Source organism: Mustela putorius, unplaced genomic scaffold, assembly GCF_011764305.1.
Source record: "Mustela putorius furo isolate JIRA1106 unplaced genomic scaffold, ASM1176430v1.1 tig00003845_pilon_pilon_pilon, whole genome shotgun sequence".
Lineage (NCBI taxonomy): Eukaryota > Metazoa > Chordata > Mammalia > Carnivora > Mustelidae > Mustela > Mustela putorius.
The window spans coordinates 95,561,427-95,581,646 of record NW_025421998.1 but is presented as its reverse complement, the minus strand read 5'-3'; the positions used below and the strand labels follow the sequence as shown (position 1 = coordinate 95,581,646).

At 41.9% G+C, this 20,220-nt stretch overlaps 1 protein-coding gene across 1 annotated transcript; it reads left to right on the top strand.

Moving 5' to 3' along the window:
* The first annotated feature begins 4,867 nt into the window (after window positions 1-4,867).
* Window positions 4,868-5,833, top strand: LOC101687011 (olfactory receptor 10AC1). Its single transcript, XM_004772098.1, has one exon. It carries the CDS (start codon window positions 4,868-4,870, stop codon window positions 5,831-5,833), a length of 966 nt encoding a protein of 321 aa, XP_004772155.1.
* The last annotated feature ends 14,387 nt before the right edge of the window (window positions 5,834-20,220 follow it).

Below are 20,220 nucleotides of genomic sequence, written 5' to 3'. Positions count from 1 at the left end.
TATTAAATCTAGTTAAATGTTTTTAGGGGATAAAGATGCTGACAAGAAACCAACAAAGGATTTCTTTTATTTAGACTTTCAAAAGCCCTTGACAAGCTATCTTACCAAATTTAATCATCAAGGACTCCGTTGGTGCCTTATCTTGTATAAGACAGTGTTATAAGACAGAGAGGCAGAAACAGCATGTCCTCTCTTTGCTGTGGCAAAAGAGACACACGTCCGAGGGCTCGAGGCTTAGATTGTGAATGGTTGCAGAAGAAAGCACGAGTGAAATCTCTACATCCAGAGATGATATTTAGCTCCTCTGAGTAAAGAAGTTACCAACTGATGAGGAAAAAAACCAAAAACACTAAAAGATATGTTTGTGTGATAGAACAAGAAAATGGTAAATGCATTTTAATTCAAAGGATTTTATTCCAGAAAACAAAGCTAAACTTAAAATACATAACAATGCAATTTATATGTAAATTTATGAGTTTCAAGCCAATTGTCCTAAACCAAGGACAAGGCTTATGCCATAGAGGGAAAAGGAGTCCCTACAGTAATCATAGCTGCTAGATGCAGACAGTGCCCAGAGGCTGACACAATACTGTAGAAGTTGGTTTATAATAATGATACAATGAATAACCACCTCTTGCTGCCCACTCTGTGCCTGGCACTGTGTTGTGGGCTTCCTTTGCAGTGTGCCTATTTCTCACTACAGCCCTATGAATTAGACACTGTCATCTCCATTTAGATGTAAAGAGACTGAGGATCAGGGAGACAGAGGTAATGTGGCCGGTGAGTGGCTGCAACAGGGTCTGCACCTACAGATGTCTTCTTCCATAGTCTGTACTATGAAAAAGTACAGTTTTAGAAAAGCAATAGGAAACCTAACAGGGAAATAAATAAATAAATAAATAACAGTAGAAGGAGAAAGGGAGAGTGATGATGATGATGGTGATAGACTGATATGGAGATAGGCAGACAGACTTACATACATCTATGTCTACTTATTTCCTCATGAGTTTCCTAAAGCCAGAATGCTATGTACACCCTGCTTCTAGGACCCCAAAAAGACAGAGAAGGCACCAAGTAGGAAAGCACCTGAAAGGATAAAATCAAGAGAGGAGAGGTTTGCTTGGTAGCCCATCAATACTGAAAAAGAGAGATAAGAGAAAAATGCTTTTCAGGCTTTTTGTGCACAGCGTTCTGAGCTAGTATCTCACGGAACCCACACAACATCCCTCCTTTGTTAACCTCAGCTGACAGTGAGGAGGCAAGCCTTTGGAAGTGTTAACTAACTTGTCCTCACCCCAAGTCAAACTCAGCAAATAACAAAGCAAAAATTTACACTGGGGAGACTCTTCCTTATTTCACAGAGGATTTAGAAAAGGAAAAAACAAAAACAAAAAACTTTTTGAATATATAGTGTGTATTTTTCCTTAAAGGAAGCACTGGAAAAAAACAGATTCCAGAACAATTTGTATCAATTCATAGACCAGAGGCCCATGACAGATTATTATATCAAGCTAGGGAAATACATGCATATTTATAATTTTCTATATTTAAGTCCACGGGAGACAATGATCTGATTTTTCTGTGACCTCTCCTGTGGTGCCTTTGTAAACAATAATACTAGATCGGTGGGCTTGGGTCTACTCTGGAAGACAATGCTGGCAGAAACAGAACTATTAACCAGGAGTTGTAAGACCTAGGCTCTGGCCTTGCCCTGCTGCCAACAGACAGCAGTGAGACCCTAGGCTGGTTAGGTGACCTCTCTGGTCCTCACCCTCTATAACAGGAGGATATGGACCTTTGACCTCTTAGCTCCAGTCCAGTTCCAGATTCTATGGAATCCTCACAACCCAGAGGGGCCTGACCTGTCTGCCTCTCAATCTCTCACTGTCCAACCTCTTTTTAGAAGTGCTTTGATTGACTATTAAAATGACTCTTCAAAACATCATTATTACAGATCATTTTCATTATTCTGCACAGCAAAAATCAGATCTCAGATCTGTATCCCAAGCCCAGTGAGGCTTCCAGCCACATCCAGATGTCCTGGGCCACCAGCCAGCCATGCTCTGTGGAGCCTTATACAATCAGGAAAGCAGATCAGCCAGAACAGTAACAATACCAGCGATGAATGTCAAAGCTAAGGAGAAATTATTTTTAGATTTGTTATCTGAGGTTATCTATATTACTGCTCGCATCGACATGTCCTCAAGAGAAATGTCAGCAAAGGGAAATCTGAGGACAGAAATGCCTAGGAGAGTGTAGGCAATTTCCAGGCAAGGGACAGTGGGAGATATGGGGAAAGGGGTAGGGTGTGTCTTATGTGTAGAGGATTTTTTTTAGGAGAGGTATAAATATGGAAGACTGTGTAGTGGATAAGACCATGAACTATGAGAGGTTAGGTTGTTTGAGCATAAAGCCTGCCATTAGCACTAACCAGCTACATGACATTTAATTCCTTTAGGCCTCAATTTACTTGTTGGTGAGATGGAGCTGCTAAGAGTTCACCTACCTCATGAGGAGCCTAAGAGTGATGAGGATTAAGAGTCACTAGGATTGAGTGAGTTAAATGTATAAAGTCCTTCTGAGCACGGACCTACCAGTCTCTTACAAGTAGCAGTTATTGTCGGTGTTATTAATCACCTGGAAATGAGAATATCTGCCCTTCTGCCCCTGGGGAGAAAGGTGGCTCACACAGGCCTTGTAGTGTTTTCCCTCTATAGCTTCTACTAGGTTGGAGCTGGACTTTCAATCAAATCATTGAAGTTTGGAAAGTGTCTCTTCCCCAACCCCCATCCAGCCCCTGGATAAAAGACATTTCTAACATACATTCCTAGGGTTTATGATAAATGCTCCTAAATATACTAAACTAAGTTGAAACATTCCTCAGTGGACATTTGATTGGATTGACCTACCTGGCTTGCTTTCCACAGCCTTGTTTGTAAAGCATGACACATCTTGAGTCTGTAGTTACTGGTGTCCCCGCCCAACCTTTCTTGTCATTTCTGTGCAGTGCGAACATGAAGGAAAAAGAACTGGATTGCTTCTGTCTCTCTGGCCCCCTCCCTGCTTCTTTAAGGAGATGAAAAGAAGGAAGTAGAGAAAGGGCAAGCCGAGGCAGAGTGAAGAGGGCCGCGGTGGGTCCTTCTGCAGTTTCACCCGGCCTGAGTCTCCAGGACAGCCAGGCTTCTCCCTCTTGTCCCCACCTACAGCTACAACACTCAAAACTTGACACCTGACACTTGGCAAGGAAGAGGCACCCAACACAGGTTTGTTAAATTGGCTTACAGATAAATACCAGCCAAAACAAACAAACCAACAACAACAAATGTGAAGGCTCTCAAATAGTTGGGACACGACTCCCCTCTCTGCACCCGCGCGAAACCCCACCCAGCTCCTCCTCTGGAAGACTCCAAACTTGTGTTTGAAGGTACTCCCCTCAGATGACAAGAAAGAGCATGGAATGATACTGAAATATATAAACCACCAGATTTCTCCTCTCAGAAAGGAGCATTAGATAGCAAAAATCAAGCTCTTCCCACTCCTTCAGTTCTTCCACTGATTTACGTGTTGTCCTTAAACTGGCTTTATTGCTCTTGCATTCTATGCTATAATAACCATGTACAGATACCACTTCCAACATCGGTCATCAACAGTGACTCAGAGGCACTAAGAACAAATAACAGTTGAGCTTACATTAAAGTTAATAAAAAGAGATAAGGGAAATAAAAAGAGATGTCATTAATAACTACTGGAAAGTCAAACACCATCCTCCAATTTGCTTCAAAGTCCTTATCAGCTCATGTTCCCCACTGCAGAGGTTTGCCACAATTGCAGCCAACCTACATGCTCTCAAAGTTTTCCAAATGTTGCCTGCAAATGAGTCACTGGGTAATGCTGAGAAAGAAACTGCATTCAGTCAGCAAATTTGGAATGTACTGCTAACTCTGAAAGGCAAGTTAGAACAGATACGCATCACTTTTTCTCATGTTGAGAGAATATTAATAAAAATGTTAGGGACATTTTGTTCCTGATGCACCTAGAGAGACCTTCCCACTACTCATTCCCTGCTGCCTGAGTGTCTGCCTCAGCACCTGGAACGGAACTGGGTCTCTATTTAAGGCTAAATCAATACAGATTAACCAACTCATCCCAGTGACCTTTTTTTTTTTTTTTTTTTTTGGCTACTTATGGGATCATGGGAAGTTCTACTTCAGCCTCAGGAATGCAGATTCTGTTCCTAGCTTTCTGTGAGTGGTTAAGCCTTCCCTAGACATGTCCTACCAGCTTTATTTTCCTTTGTAAAATCATGAGGTTGTATGAGATTATCACTAAGGTCTTCATCTGTATCTTGTTTTTGTGATTTTGTGACACACCACAGAAAGCAGCTCAAAGTGATAGAGTAGGGCAGGGAAGAGGAAACAGAAACAGGGCGTAAAGACACACTCGCTGCCTTGAGGAGCTGAGGCTGAGAGCAGCGTAATACTCCCGGCAATACAGGACCCAACAAATAACAACTAAGGTCTGAAGGCAGGGAATCCTTTGTAAGTGGAGGTCAAGAGTGATACACTGTAAGGAAAGGGCCCAAATTTAAGGCTTCTTTGGAAAAAGCATGTTGAGAATTCTAGTCCAGGAGGCAGGCAAAACTACGTAAGTTAATAAAAGGCCGACACGACGTGTGTGGGGGTGGGAAGGAGTGTCAGGGCGGCTGGTAATGCACCTGGGAGCCGTACCCCCTCTCTGCAGCCACTACTTCCTCCCACCCTCTAAATTCCATCTAGCCTTTCCTCACCAGTGGGGCGGAGGAGCTATACCCTCAAGCTCTCCCTGTCCCCATTTCTTTCCCTACAGGTACCTCTGGGCAAGCCAGTGCATGGACAGCTCCAGCAATGCCACCATGCCCTGTGGCTTTCTCCTTCAGGGCTTCTCTGAGTTCCCGCACCTGAGGCCGGTGCTCTTCTTGCTGCTGCTGGCTGTGCACCTAGCCACCCTGGGCGGGAACCTGCTCATCCTTGTGGCCGTGGCATCAGTGCCCAGCCGGCCGCCCATGCTGCTCTTCCTGTGCCAGCTGTCAGCCATCGAGCTCTGTTACACTCTGGTGGTGGTGCCCCGCTCCCTGGCCGACCTGGCCGCACCAGGCCCTGGCAGGGGCAGCCCCATCTCCTTTCTGGGCTGCGCTGTTCAGATGCAGATGTTCGTGGCTCTGGGTGGGGCTGAGTGCTTCCTGCTGGCCACCATGGCCTACGATCGCTATGTAGCTATTTGCCACCCGCTGCGTTACACCTCAGTAGTGACCCCAGGGCTATGCACAAGGCTGGCCCTGGCCTGTTGCCTTGGGGGACTGGCAGTATCCGTGGGGCTCACAGTGGCTGTCTTCCACCTGCCCTTCTGTGGCTCCCGCCTGCTGGTGCATTTCTTCTGCGACATCACGGCACTGTTGGACCTGGCTTGCACACGGAGCTACGTTGATGAGCTTCCCCTGCTGGGCGCCTGCCTGGTGCTCCTGCTGCTGCCCTCACTGCTCATCCTGTCCTCCTACGGCGCCATCGCTGCCGCCTTGCACCGCCTGCGCTCCCCTGGGGGTCGGCGCAAGGCTGCCTCCACCTGCGCCTCGCACCTGGCTGTCACCTTCTTACACTATGGCTGTGCCACCTTCATGTATGTGCGGCCCAAGTCCAGCTACTCCCCGCGACGGGACCGCACACTTGCACTTGTCTACACCAATGTCACGCCACTATTGTACCCACTCATCTACAGCCTGCGCAACCGTGAAATCACTGCTGCCATCCGCAGGGTGCTGGGGCGTGGGCGGCAGGGACAAGGTCTGCGTGGGCCCTGACAGCAGGCAGGGTACCAGGCCAGAGGGGGCAGCTCTGCTCCCTAAAGTTTTCTCTGTCAGGAGGTGTCTGTGTCAGGAACGCCACCAGGGGGGACTCAATGACTAGAAACCTGTAAAAGTGTCCACAAAAGAAGAGTCTCCCAGCAGGTGATCCATCCTCCATCCCCTCCTTTGAGGAATGGCCAAAGACAGTGAGGTATAGACCCTAGACCTAAAGACAGTGGCCCCATCAGCACTTGCTGGTTCTCGCCATGCACTGGGCCCTGTGCAGGGTGATGGGCTCACAGTGATGAAGAAGGCACAACTCTTGGCCACTGGGGCTCACAGATGGGAGCAGAAGGGGTGAAGAGGCAATGGATAGAACGGCTCCTGAGGAGGAGTCTCTGTGGTAGACTTTTTCAGAGGAGAGGGAGTCAGGGAAAACCTCCTGTGAAACAAGGGTGACTAAGTGGATTACTAGAAGTTGAGTAGAGGCCAATCAGAAGAGGAGGGTAAAGAATGGTCGAAGCTACAAGGGTCCAACAGGGGCGGGGACATTGGGGGAAAGACCCTGTAAACAGCGGAAAGAAGTGAATTCCCAGAGTGAGCTGTTGACTGGCGGTTCCTGTGTCCTCCCTCTGGCCACGGTATGGAGAAGGACCCAGGCCCGTGGAGGCCTGTCTGGGGAGCTCCGCCCTATTACAGGAGAAAGGTGACGGAGTGTGGACAAGGTGATGGAGTCTGGACCAGAGGACTGACACATGGGATTAGGGACATGGAGTCAAGAGATATGCCCGACGTGCAAACTACAGAACCTTGACTGGATATGGAGGCGTGAAAGAAAAGGGAGTTAAGGAGCACTTCTAACCTGGGTCACTAGGAACGTGGTGGTGCCATTTGATAAAAAAGAGAACACAGGAGCAGGAGCAAGTTGGAAAGGTGGTGATGGAGGCTTCTGGGTTGAACTTGTGGGGCTGAAATGCTGCCAGGACAAACCTGTGAAGATGCTGATTGAGGCAGATCCGGGAATCCAGAACACAGGCTCCAGAGAAGGGTAGACTTGGGTTTACAGATGTACACTGGGACCATGAACTAGGTGATGTCACTCACCAAAATGTTAATAACTGTTCCCTATATGATGAGATTATGGATCATTTTTATTTTCTTGACTGTATATTTCCAGATTTCTCCTAATCATTCTCAATGGATGTTACTTTTATACAGAAACAACTGTTACTTAAGAACAAGCATTTTGGGGGCCTGTTCATTGAATCATAGAGACTTCTTACCCTCCATCATGGAGATAAAGGCCTGCACCCGCTTGGCTAAAAAGTGTCTCCTCACTAACAGTTCAGGAGTAGAGAGCAACTAGAGTAAGCTTTGCAGGGACAGGTCCAGTGTGTGGTACAGGGTAGAAATGTACCAAGGAACTTTAATCCACCCATGGTCTGCAGGAAATATTGCTGTCATAGAAACAGAGAGGAGACACTGAAAGGAAGAATTACTAATTTAGAATTAATTACTAAAGAATAACTAATCTACATTGTGATGTAAAACCAACAAAAAAGATAAAGTCCCTTGATGTGACTGTTTCTAAACAATGTTACATTCGAATATCTTGGCATAATAAAGGGGACAAACAGGCACAAAACCTTAAGTACAAATGTTAGGGTACACTGGGAAAATCCCAGAAGCTACTCATTTATCCATATGCGTAATAAATAGTTGTTTATTGAGTGATGGTTCCATGCCTAGAACTTGACAGTTAAGGATTCAACTGTGATCAAAATGCCAAGGATTTTGAGCACCTCAACCCAAATTACTCAAGGAATGAAGATGAAGCCCATGTGTAATTTGAAATCTATAGGGGACTCAGGCAAATAAATAGGCATTGCACTATTATGTGACAGGTACCATGATGGGAAAAATACATGACCCTGTGGGAAGAAATTAGCCTAGAGGTGGGGTGGTAGGGGCATCAGAAAAAGGTTATGATTAAGTGATGTGTTAGGACCTCAGTGCAAGAAGGGATAGCTGAGCCAAACAAAGACAGCTGGGGAAGGAACATCCAGGCAGAGGAAAAGCATGTGCAAATGCACCAAGTCAAAAGAGACCATTATACATTCCAGGAGCTTATTGATAGGACTGACTCTAATTGGTGAAAATGGGTGGTTGGAGGGCTAAGTATTTCAAGTATTAAGAGATTATGCTAGAGGCACTGGAGTACACAAGCCTTCAAGCCATATTAAAAGTTTGGGCTTCACTCTAAAGAAAAAAAGAGGAGAAAAGAGAAGGGGTGGGCGGGCAGAGAAGAGGAAAAGAAGGAAAAGCAGTTAAAGATGTTCAAAGGGGAAAGTGATATGATCCAGTCTGAACACTGGCTACTGTGGTAAGAAGGAACTGGGAAGGACATGACAAAAAATATATTTTCTAGGAAGCCTAGATAGAAGTACAGGTTGGAGATAATGTTGGCCCATTTTAGGCAAGTGGTACTAGAAATGGAGGGCAGTGAGCAGGGGAGAGAAAGATTTAGAAGGTAGCTATAGCAGAACTTAATGCACATTGCTTAGGGATAAGAAAGAAAGAGGAGTCAGGGATGACACAGATTACCCGGAGAAGATGGCAGAACGGGCCCCCTGAGATGGAGCGCAAAGGAAGAATAACTAGGTTGAGGGCCGGACAAGGTAGAGAAGGTGAATTCAGTATGGATAATGTTGACATGGGGTGTGGAGCTATATGGTTGGCAGGTGGGTATAAGTGAGGAGAATGGGGGCTAGAGAAACATATTTGGAATTCACCGGCTTAGTCTCAACTGACACAGCTGCGAAGAACAGAAGAGACAGGAGGATCAGAGCAGTTCCAACAAAAGGACTGTGAGGAACAGCAGCACTGAAGGGTGGACTGACTGAGCATGACACAAAACATATAATTTGTTAACTAGATGTAAAACAGCTTGATTCATGGGACACTACCTTAAACAAAATGAAACAAGAGATGAACTTCCATACTTAACATATGGAAGAGGCCCATTTCATAAATGCAGAAGGAATTCTTGCCAACTGGTAAGAAAAAGATGAAGAATCACAAAGAAGAAATGGGCAAAGAAAAAGAGAAGCAAGTGGTTTTTACTCATAGGAAAAGAATTTTTACCTCATTCTTCAGAAAAGTTCAAAATAACATTTTAAAATGCTATTTGGAGCATTTATGTAGATGATACTCGAAGGGCAAACACACAACTTAAGGGTGAAATATGGACTCCCATACCTTGTTGCTGAAAGTACACATTTGTTCAATTCTATAGAGGGCAACTGGGCACATCAATTAAATATTAATTAGAATTAAAGGCACATATCATTTGTTCCTATCACTCTACTTCCCGGGTATGTCCTTACCAATGTATCTGTCTTATGGGCAAATATGTATGTTCAGAAATATTCCTGTCAAAATTGCTTGGATCAGCAAAAAAAAAAATTTTTTATTTAAATAATAATATGTGACCAGTTAAGTACATTATGGTTTATCCATTTAATGGAATCCTATACAGTTGCCGAAAAGAAAAAGCAGTTTAATCAGTGACAGACATGAAGCCATCTCTTATGTGTTGTCAAGTGAAAAAGCAAGGTATACAGCAATAGTATACATTGCAGTCATCCTTGATTCTGGCCTTTTTACTTGTGATTTCCACTCCTGTGCTCTTCCCTCCATTTTCAGAGACTGGCTCTTTGTCATTCAGATGCTGTCTGGACTCAAATACTAATTCCTTGTAGAAGGCTTCACTGATTGTACCATATAATATTGCCTCTCTGTCTTCCATCACATTATCATGCTTTAATTTCTAATCATCTCTCATTATTTGAAATGATGTTTCTTTCTTTTTAATGTTTTAATTACCTGTCCCTCCCAGCAGAATATAAACTCTATGAAAATGGGTCTGTTCACCACAGTATTTCCTGTTCCTAGACAGTGTCTGGCATGTTTAGCTTCTAGTACATTGTTGAATAAAAGAGTGAATAAGTCAGTGTTACAGTATAATAGCATTCATTTATAAAAACACATAGAATGCGTGTATGTACATATCACGTGTCTGTATATGTCCTGTATGTTTTACATATACATACATATTGTAACCAAATTAAAAGTCTGGGGAGCTGGAGCATAGGGTGAGACAGACCTTTACTCTTCATTGAATACCCTTCTTGCATACATATACTTATTCAACAAATGGTTTCAAAATAAAAATAAAAGCTAGGCAGAGAAGGCAGAATGCACAGAAAAGTTTGTTTGTTTGTTTGTTTGTTTGTTTTTTTAAAGAGCAAGCAGGAGAGTAGAAGAGAATCAGAGTGTGGCATCATGAAATTCAAGGAAAGAGCATTTCAAGGATGGAGTGGTTAACAGTGCCAAATGATACTACTATTTCTAGAATAACATGGTACTGGCACCAGAAATACCTTTAAGGATGTCTAATCCAGCCCAGAGGGCACCAAATTCACCTGTACAAACCTCAGCAAAGGCCTCAGCACGTGCAAGTCCTGGAAGGCAAGCAACAAACCCCACATCTAGAAATGCCATCTACTCAGGGATCGTGCAATGTCTCCCAGGCCTCAGTCAACATGGAAGAAATATGGAGAACCAAATCAAACCATGTTTAATCGCCTGCCGGAATGGGAAGTAAAATTGGATTTCAAATGCTTCAAGATTTGTACCTGGGATTTTTTTTTTCATCAGATACCGTAAGGTAACAGACAGAGAGACAACTAGCCCTTGACAGTAGGAGTTTATTAGTTACAATTCCCAAGAGAAGGGATGCATCACACCATGAAGGACCACTTGGGGAGGCATGGGTCAGTCGGGAGGCAGAAAGAAGGGAAAGCAGGGCCTTGAGACTTTCTTGTGATTTCTGTGGGAAGGAATGGGCAAAGCAAAGTAGGAAAGCTTGAGCTTTCCTTATCCAAGTTTAATTGGATAGTTTGAATAATTTCAGGGGGTTCTGGGATATCAGAGGGGTCTCTAGCTGTCTGGTTTAGCTGACCTGGCCCTGGGGTACAGGGCAGGCAACTTGCTGGTTTGGTACAGGAAGAGTCAGATGAAGGGGGTAGTTGAGGATATGGGTTCAGAACTGGTCAGTTTGCATATGAAAGGCACAGTCACAGGAAGCTGGTTTGGTATCTCAAGGAATTAGCTAGCTCTGGGAGGGGCAGGAGGCCTATCCTCAACCAGCAAGGCCCCCAAGATATCAGAACATAAAGTATAGAAAATAAAAGACACAGACTCTAAGACAGCATGTGTAGCTTCTCAAATACAGATCTGTGAGCACTTAGAACTGCTGAAGAAGCTCTCACAATTCTTCACGTTGGTGCCACTGGAATTTTAAGAGATTTAGACTCAGCCAGAAATTATCCTCCATCCACAATACATCGATTTCAGTGGGTCCCTCACTTGGCTGCACACTGAAATCACTGGAAGTCCTTTAAAAATACTGCTGTCTGGAACCAAATACTAGGGATTCTGACTGAATTGGTCTTATGAAGGTCAGGCATTGGAATTTTTAAAAGCTGCCCCCTAGGTAATTGTGAGGTGCAGCAAAGATTGAGAACTCCTGCTCCTCAGTATGAGAGACTCCAGCCCTTCAGAGAGGTTGTCCCTCCTCACTTAAATGTAATCCTTCCACCTGAGTTCCAGGTCCCATTTCAAACACTCATACATTTCTTACTGCTACTCTCTGCCACGGCTTGAACTCGAGCATATAAACATCTTTAAGATAGGAAAATTCCCACTTCTCTGATGGCACGAGGTCTTATCCTTGAAGTGGACAGTTCTAAGTGAGGGGAGGTGGCTAGATCACTAAGAATCACAGTTTGCTGTCAGTGAACACTTCCACAAGCTAGGCCGATACCAGGACAAGCAGGTTAGAAGGGGCAGAGGGGAGAGAATTAGAATGTGGTCATGCAGACCGGATAAAGGAAGGTGACGTAAACATGGAAGATGCTGATTTACCTTTATGAAATTCCTCTGCATATGAAACTGTTTCCTACATCTAGTTTTAAGGCCCACTTACAGAACTAATACTTGTGTAGCCCTGTGGGGGCCACAAGTCTTCAAGAAATTTGAGACATAGATAACAGTTTAGCCATTCTATTAATGACTTAAATCTTTACCTAGAGTTTCTGACATTCCAGTTCCACATGGTAGACAACTAAGATGTCTGTGCCTCCTGACAATGGGTACAAGCACCTTATTCATCTCATAATGAGAGGAAAAGGCCTCATAACCATATAATCTTCCTTAATCATCAGGTATTCCCATCCACTATAGGGTCAGTTTCCTCTTCTGGCTGTTTCTGACATGTTAGTCTTAGGGCCTTATCGCAGACGTCCAGATAGCCTCCAAACTTCAGCTGCTCCCTAAAGGAGGTCACTACCCTTGTGGGAAACATCAAAGGAAATGAGCTTAATCCATTCTGTCATTACAAATAAACACATATCCATGAAGAGGAAAGTAAAGCCCTTCACCAGAGCATTCCTGGAACATGGCAGCTATAGAGGCAAGGTAGACCCTCTTGGAGAAAAGTGGCAGTGCTATGACCATCGCTGGGACATTGTGCCAGGCTACTTAGGTCTGAATTCCGGGCCCCTGAATTCCTAACTGTGACCTTGGACAAGTTACTCTAACCTCCCTGGACCTGTGAGTCTTCACTGGATAATCTGGAATTGATATTAATACCTGTCTCATATCACCTGTTGTAAAAATTAAAGTTAATACAGGAAATGTGCTAAAACAGTATCTGGCATTAAAGCATCATTAATGGGGGATATTTTCTGATGGGCAGGACTGAACGCTGAAGTCCCAAAGTTATTCTAGGCAAAGAACATGTGTACCCCTACACCTCAAGCCCTATACCCTGAAATGGCATACATACATTAGAGGAAAGAGGGTGTATATGTAGTAGAGCATGGGCAAGGGGGTTGCTAGTTGGGATTACAGGAAAAGGAGAAAGCAGGCTGCGTTCTACCCTTTTCACCTCTACTTGGGTATTTCTTGGGTAGGTCTGTCTACAAGCTCTTGTATATTTGCTCTCATTTTTTGTCATTGTTTTTCCTGGATGAACTGAGGACCCAAGGTGGTTGCAGTTTTTGTTTTTCTGGACTGCTTTCTGCCTCTCTCCTTACCTAACAAGGGAGTTCTGAGGTAAGAAGCCTAGTAAAGTGAAATCTCTGAAAAGACTGAGACCTGGCTTATGGATTGAGGTTGAGATCAACAGGTAGATCAGTAAGCATTTTGGTTGCACTAAAAAAATAATAACAAACCACTATTGTAATTTAAGCAATTTAAGCAAAAAAAAAAAAAATTGTTTGTTATGGCTATTAAAAGACCTGTAGAATCCCTAGGAGGGCTGTAAAGTTGGGTATGTTGTCAGTGAAGCCAGGAACCTACCTACTCCACCCAGCAGAGTGCTTTGGTGAAGACTGCAAGCCTCTGCTTCTAGGACAGACCATGTATGATGCTGGGCACTGGATACCAGACATGTCCTGAGAACCTGGATCCTTCCATCATCTCCTTCTCTACATGGGATGCCTGCTTCTTCACACTGCTCTTTCCAGAAACAAACTAATACATGGGCATCTGGCTGAGGAAGCCTAGGCTATGGGGAAAGAGGTAGCTATAATGGGCAGAGGGATTTCAAGGAAAAAAATCAAAAGACATTTAGGGTGATTTTTAGAAAGGCTTGCTGTGTGACATATGAGGTTGCCCCACTTCCTCAATTTATCACACTCTACAGTGAAATCAATAACCTTTCCGTGCACTGGGATTTACAGTTCATGTGGTGGATGCAACCTTAGAAAAGGAAGTCTAAGGAGTTTCAGTTATGGTGTGATTATGTTTGCAAAATATGGGCTTATTTCGGCTTTGTCTAATGTCACTTCTAAAACTGAAACTAACTTATCATCGATAAAAATGTTTTTGCTGCATGGGTAGTTAAAATTAAAATCTTCAGCAGAATAAATTCACACTTAACTATTTAAAAAAATATTTACCTATGATATTCCTGGCAATTTACATCTTCAGGTGGTGTATCATGCTATAAATTACATTTTCCTAAAAGGACAGTATTATCAGCAGATAATTCTCTATCCAAAAATTGTCACTAAATTAGTCCTCTATGTGGCCAAAAATAGATCATAAAATAAAAATAAATAAAACAATTAATTAATTAAAAATAAGTAAAATAATTTACTTATAAATTTTTATAATTCATAATTTTATTATTATATAGGATGCATACTATACACATTTTATAATTTAATATATTCTATATAATATAATAAATAAAAAATTTAAAAGATAAATAATAATAAAAATAAAAAACAAACTTTCTAAACAATTTGATGTAGTGAAATAAATATTCTAAAGTCTTATAAAATGGGTATAAACCATCCCTAATTTGAATGCAAGGCTCCCAACCATAAAATGCACATATAGATAATCTTAAAAACATAACTTATGTGACATACTTTATTTTTAAAAATAATATGCTAGCTTTAATAGTCTTGTTGTTTTTCTTGGAAAGAAATTTGGAGTAAATATTTGGACAATCTAGGTATCTTAAAATTGCTTGTCAAGGGTTTCAAAATAGGTATCTTTTTTTTTCTTTAAATGAGTATCGTTTTTGTAAGCAGAAGCCTTCAAAATCATTCCACTGATATTGCTACTTCAAACTGATAGTATAGGATTTTAAACATGTTTGATGGTATGGTGGTAATAATGATTTTAGCACTGCTCCCACTAGATTCTTAAAAGAGCCAACCTACATCCATCAATAGAAGGACAGATAAAGAAGATATGAGGTAGATATAATGGAATGTTACTCAGTCATGAAAAAGAATGAAAAAAAAAAAGAATGAGATCTTGACATTTGAGACAACATGGGTATACTTAGAAGTTTATGCTATGAAATAAGTCAGAGAAAGACAAATACCATATGATTTCACCTATATGTAGAATCTAAAAATAAAAAAAATTAAGAAACAAAAAAGCAGAAACAGATCCATAAATACAGAGAACAAAATGATGGGGGGATGGACAAAAATGAGTAGAGAGCGGGAGGTACGGGCTTTCCTTTATGGAATGAATAAGTCTTGGGGATGAGAGGTACCCCACAGGGAACATAGTGCTATTGTAATAGCATTGTTTGGTGACAGATGGTGGCTACACTTGTGGTGAAAAAAGTATAATGTATAGAGCTGTGGAATCACAACAGTGAACACCTGAAACTGCATAACATGGTGTGTCAACTATACTTCAATTTAAAAAGAAAAGAATAGACTTTTCCTAGATGGTTAGATTTGGCCATTAATAAATGCAAAGAGCCAATCTAATGTAGGCTGGAGTCAGAACCCTTGGAGTCAGATTTAGGAAATATTTGACCTTGGAAAAATTTATATAGCCCAATTCAGCCTCGATTTCTCCTTCCCCAGTGAGATAGTGCTGATGAAATTCCTTAAAAATAATTAAACACAATGCAAATAAAGTTTTTTTCCTTTTTTATGATGAAGAGAAGTTGAACCCCCATCTGCAAGTACAGATCAGGAAAGTCAGGTGACTTTCTTATGGCAGCTGAGGGAATTCCTTTGGATTTTTTTTCGCCCACTGGACTTGGAGATAGATGGAGAGAGGGAAGACGTCTATAAGGCAGTTTCTAAGACAGACCCTTCCATCTCCACCCTTTATGACACCAGCAGTAAGTTCACTGTTAATAGGAGCAGGGGCGAGATGAGAAGGGGCTCTTATCTCTGTGGATAGCTTCTGGACCCATATTTGCTCTTTGATAATCATTCCCAGCCCCTATACTCATTTTCTTTTATAACTTCCCTGATGCCTCAGTGTCCCCATACCCACCTCACCTGGCTGGAAGAAGGCTTCCTGAGCTGGAATCTAGCCTCTGCTTGTGGGCTAGACCCAGCTGCCCTCCACAGCTCCATGGGCCAGGAGTTCTGAAGCTTTCTGCACTTAATGCAAAGTTTGAGGGGTAACAAAACCATGGAAGCCATGGAAGCTTCTAAAAAGATACTTCCAAAATGTCTCACAAAATTCCCAAATCAGCATAAAACACTTTGATTTTGATGCAGAGAACTGTTGGAACAGCTTGTATTTTGCAAAAGGGAAAACTAGAAAAAATTGAGTTTACAAGGCTCAACAGGATAGAAGTAAATGTATGAAGGAAAAATTTTACTTTCTATTTGTAGCACTAGTTTGACTAGCACCTCTCTTCTAAAGTGTTGGTGGTAATTTTTCACAGAGCTAGAACAAACAATCCTGAAATTTGTACAGAACTACAAAAGACCACAAATAGCCAAAGCAATCCTGAAAAAGCAAAGCAAAGCTGTAGACATCACAATTCTGGACTTCATGCTATATTACAAAACTGTAGTCACCAAGACAGTATGGTACTGGCACAAAAACAGACAAATCAAGTAATGAAATGGAAGAGAAAAGCCAGAAATTGACCTATAACTGTATGATTAACTAATCTTTGACAAGCAGAATAAAATATCCAATAGAAAAAAGGCAGTCTTTTCAACAAATGGTGCTGGAAAAATTGAACAACAACATGTAGAAGAATGAAACTGGACCAGTTTCTTACACCATACCCAAAAATAAATTCAAAGTGGATTAAAGACCTAAATGTGAGACAGGAATCCATCAAAATCCTAGAGAAGAACACAGGCAATAACCTCTTTGACCTTGGCCATAGCAACTTCTGCTAGATATATGCTGCCAGAAACAAAAGCAAAAATGAGCTATTGGGACTTCACTGAGATAAAAAGCTTCTAGGGGCACATGGGTAGCTCAGTCGATTAAATGTCTGCCTTCAGTTCAGGTCATGATCTCAGGGTCCTGAGATGGAGCCCCACGTTGAGATCCCTGCTCAATGGGGAGTCTGCTTCTCCCTCTCTTTTTGTCCCACCCCCCCTTCATGTTCTCTCTTTCAAATAATTAAATTAAATCTTAAAAAAAAAAAAAAAAAGATAAAAACCTTCCAGGCAGGGAAGAAAACAATCAACAAAATTAAAAGGCAGTTTACAAGAATGGGACAAGATATTTCCAAATGTCTTATCAGATAAAGAGCTAGTATCCAAAAAAAGACAGCCTCTTCAATAAATGGTGCTGGGAAAATTGGACAGCCACATGCAGAAAAATGAAATTGGACCATTTCCTTACACCACACACAAAAATAGACTCAAAATGGATGAAGGACCTCAATGTGCGAAAGGAATCCATCAAAATCCTTGAGGAGAACACAGGCAGCAACCTCTTCGACCTCTGCCGCAGCAACATCTTCCTAGGAACAACGCAAAAGGCAAGGGAAGCAAGGGAAAAAATGAACTATTGGGATTTCATCAAGATCAAAAGCTTTTGCACAGCAAAGGAAACAGTTAACAAAATCAAAAGACAACTGACAGAATGGGAGAAGATATTTGCAAACGACATATCAGATAAAGGACTAGTGTCCAGAATCTATAAAGAATTTAGCAAACTCAACACCCAAAGAACAAATAATCCAATCAAGAAATGGGCAGAGGACATGAACAGACATTTCTGCAAAGAAGACATCCAGATGGCCAACAGACACATGAAAAAGTGCTCCATATCACTCGGCATCAGGGAAATACAAATCAAAACCACAATGAGATATCACCTCACACCAGTCAGAATGGCTAAAATCAACAAGTCAGGAAATGACAGATGCTGGCGAGGATGCGGAGAAAGGGGAACCCTCCTACACTGTTGGTGGGAATGCAAGCTGGTGCAGCCACTCTGGAAAACAGCATGGAGGTTCCTCAAAATGTTGAAAATAGAACTGCCCTATGACCCAGCAATTGCACTATTGGGTATTTACCCTAAAGATACAAACGTAGTGATCCAAAGGGGCACATGCACCCGAATGTTTATAGCAGCAATGTCCACAATAGCCAAACTATGGAAAGAACCTAGATGTCCATCAACAGATGAATGGATCAAGAAGATGTGGTATATATACACAATGGAATACTATGCAGCCATCAAAAGAAATGAAATCTTGCCATTTGCGACAACATGGATGGAACTAGAGCGTATCATGCTTAGCGAAATAAGTCAAGCAGAGAAAAACAACTATCATATGATCTCCCTGATATGAAGAAGTGGTGATGCAACATGGGGGCTTAAGTGGGTAGGAGAAGAATAAATGAAACAAGATGGGATTGGGAGGGAGACAAACCATAAGTGACTCTTAATCTCACAAAACAAACTGAGGGTTGCTGGGGGGGAGGGGGTTTGGGAGAAGGGGGTGAGATTATGGACATTGGGGAGGTATGTGCTTTGGTGAGTGCTGTGAAGTGTGTAAACCTGGTGATTCACAGACCTGTACCCCTGGGGATAAAAATACATGTTTATAAAAAAAAAAAAGAGCTAGTATCCAAAATCAATAAAGAATTTATCAAACTCAACACCCAAGAAACAAATAATCTAGCCAATAAATGGGCAGAAGACATGAATAGACACTTTTCCAAAGACATCCAGATGGCTAATAGACACAAGAAAAGATGCTCAACATCACTCAGCATCAGGGAAATGCAAATCAAAACCACGATGAGCTAGCACCTCACCCTGTCAGAATGGCTAAAATTAACAACACAAGAAACAACAGATGTTTGTGAGTATGTGGAAAAGGGGGAAACTTCTTACACTGCTGTGGGAATGCAAACAGGTGCAGCCGCACTAGAAAACAGTATGAAGGTTCCTTAAAAGTTAAAAATAGAATACCCTGGAACCCAGAAATTGCACACAAGGTATTTACCTAAAAGATACAAAAATACAGATTAGACAGGGTACATGCACCCTGATATTTATAGCAGCCTTATCAACAATAGCCAAACTATGGAAAGAGCCTGAGTGTACACTGACTGATGAATGGATAAAGAAGATGTGGTGTGTGTATGTGTATATGTGTGTATGCATGTATGTGTATGTATACATATACATACACATACATACATACACACATACACACACACACAATGGAATATTACTCAGCCATCAAAAGAATGAAATCTTGCCATTTGCAGTGACATGGCTGGAGCTAGAGTGCATTATGCTAAGCAAAATAAGTCAGTCTGATAAAAACAAGTACCACGTGATTTCACTCATGTGGAATTTCGGAAACAAAAAAGATGAATATATGGGAAGGGAAAAGCAAAAGAGAGAAAGGGAAGCAAACCATAGGCTCTTAACAAACTGAAGGTGGAGTTGAGCGGGGAATGGGCTAAATGAGTGATGGGCATTAAAAAGGGCACTTGTTAGGATGAGCACAGGGTGTTATATGCAAGTGATGAATAACTAAATTCTACTACTGAAGCCAATATTACACTGTATGTTAACTAACTTGAGTTTAAATAAAAATTTGGAAGAAAAATTTAAAAATGAAGTGTTGGCAGTATTTCAAACATAAAAATACCTCACATTTGTGGGGGGTTCACCATAGACTAGACACTGTGCTCAGTGCTTTACATGAACTACCTCATTTAATCCTCATGAAAGCCCCACAGTCATGCAATGGCTGCCAGGTCCCAGCCAATAGTGAAAAAATGTGGAGAAACAACTCAAATCATGTTTAATTACCTGCTGGAGTGGAAGTAACACTGGCTTTCATTTTATCATTCTTTCCTTTTGACATCAGAGCAAACTGAGGCAACAGAGACTTTAACTTGTCCAATGTCATAAATGTACTGGAGGAGAGCCAAGATTTAAATGCATGCATTCAGAGTTTAGAACTTATGCCTTTAGTCACCAGGCATTAGTACCTCAGGCAGGCCACGGTCTGCTAAGTAAATAAAACAACCTTGGCTACACAGAGTCCATCCAAGCCTGAAACAGGTTTGATAGTCTTGGGAAAAGGTCATGGCCAAGATGGAATTCCAGGCTTCAAACCACAAGATCTCGTCTATCATATTCTGGAAACTAAGAAATGGTTAACTGAACATGCTGAATTCTCAGAGTATTAGCCAACTAACTTTATTCCTTTTGACCCCCATACTCTCAAACCTACACCATGGGGATAGTTCTTCCCCCATTCCTGAACCAAATCCACAACATGGAGCATTGATGCCCTGGCTCCTCTTGGAAAGTAAAAACTCTCCAGGTACTTTCAGTCCCCAAAATATTATTATTTCAGTATTAAAAGTAGCTTTTTATAAAGCTATAGATACAAATATATATATTAATATAAAATACAAAACATAATAAAATAAATATGACTCTCATTCCAGTCGACACTTCTCTTCACCCTCAACTCCAGAAGCCTACATTAGGAGGGTCTGCTTCTTCCTCTTCTCTAGACTCCTTCCTCACCTCTGTCTCCTGACTGGTCTTCA

Coding starts and splice junctions, on each gene's coding strand:
- LOC101687011 (XM_004772098.1), top strand. CDS start 4,868: ATGGACAGCTCCAGCAATGCCACCATGCCCTGTGGCTTTCTCCTTCAG.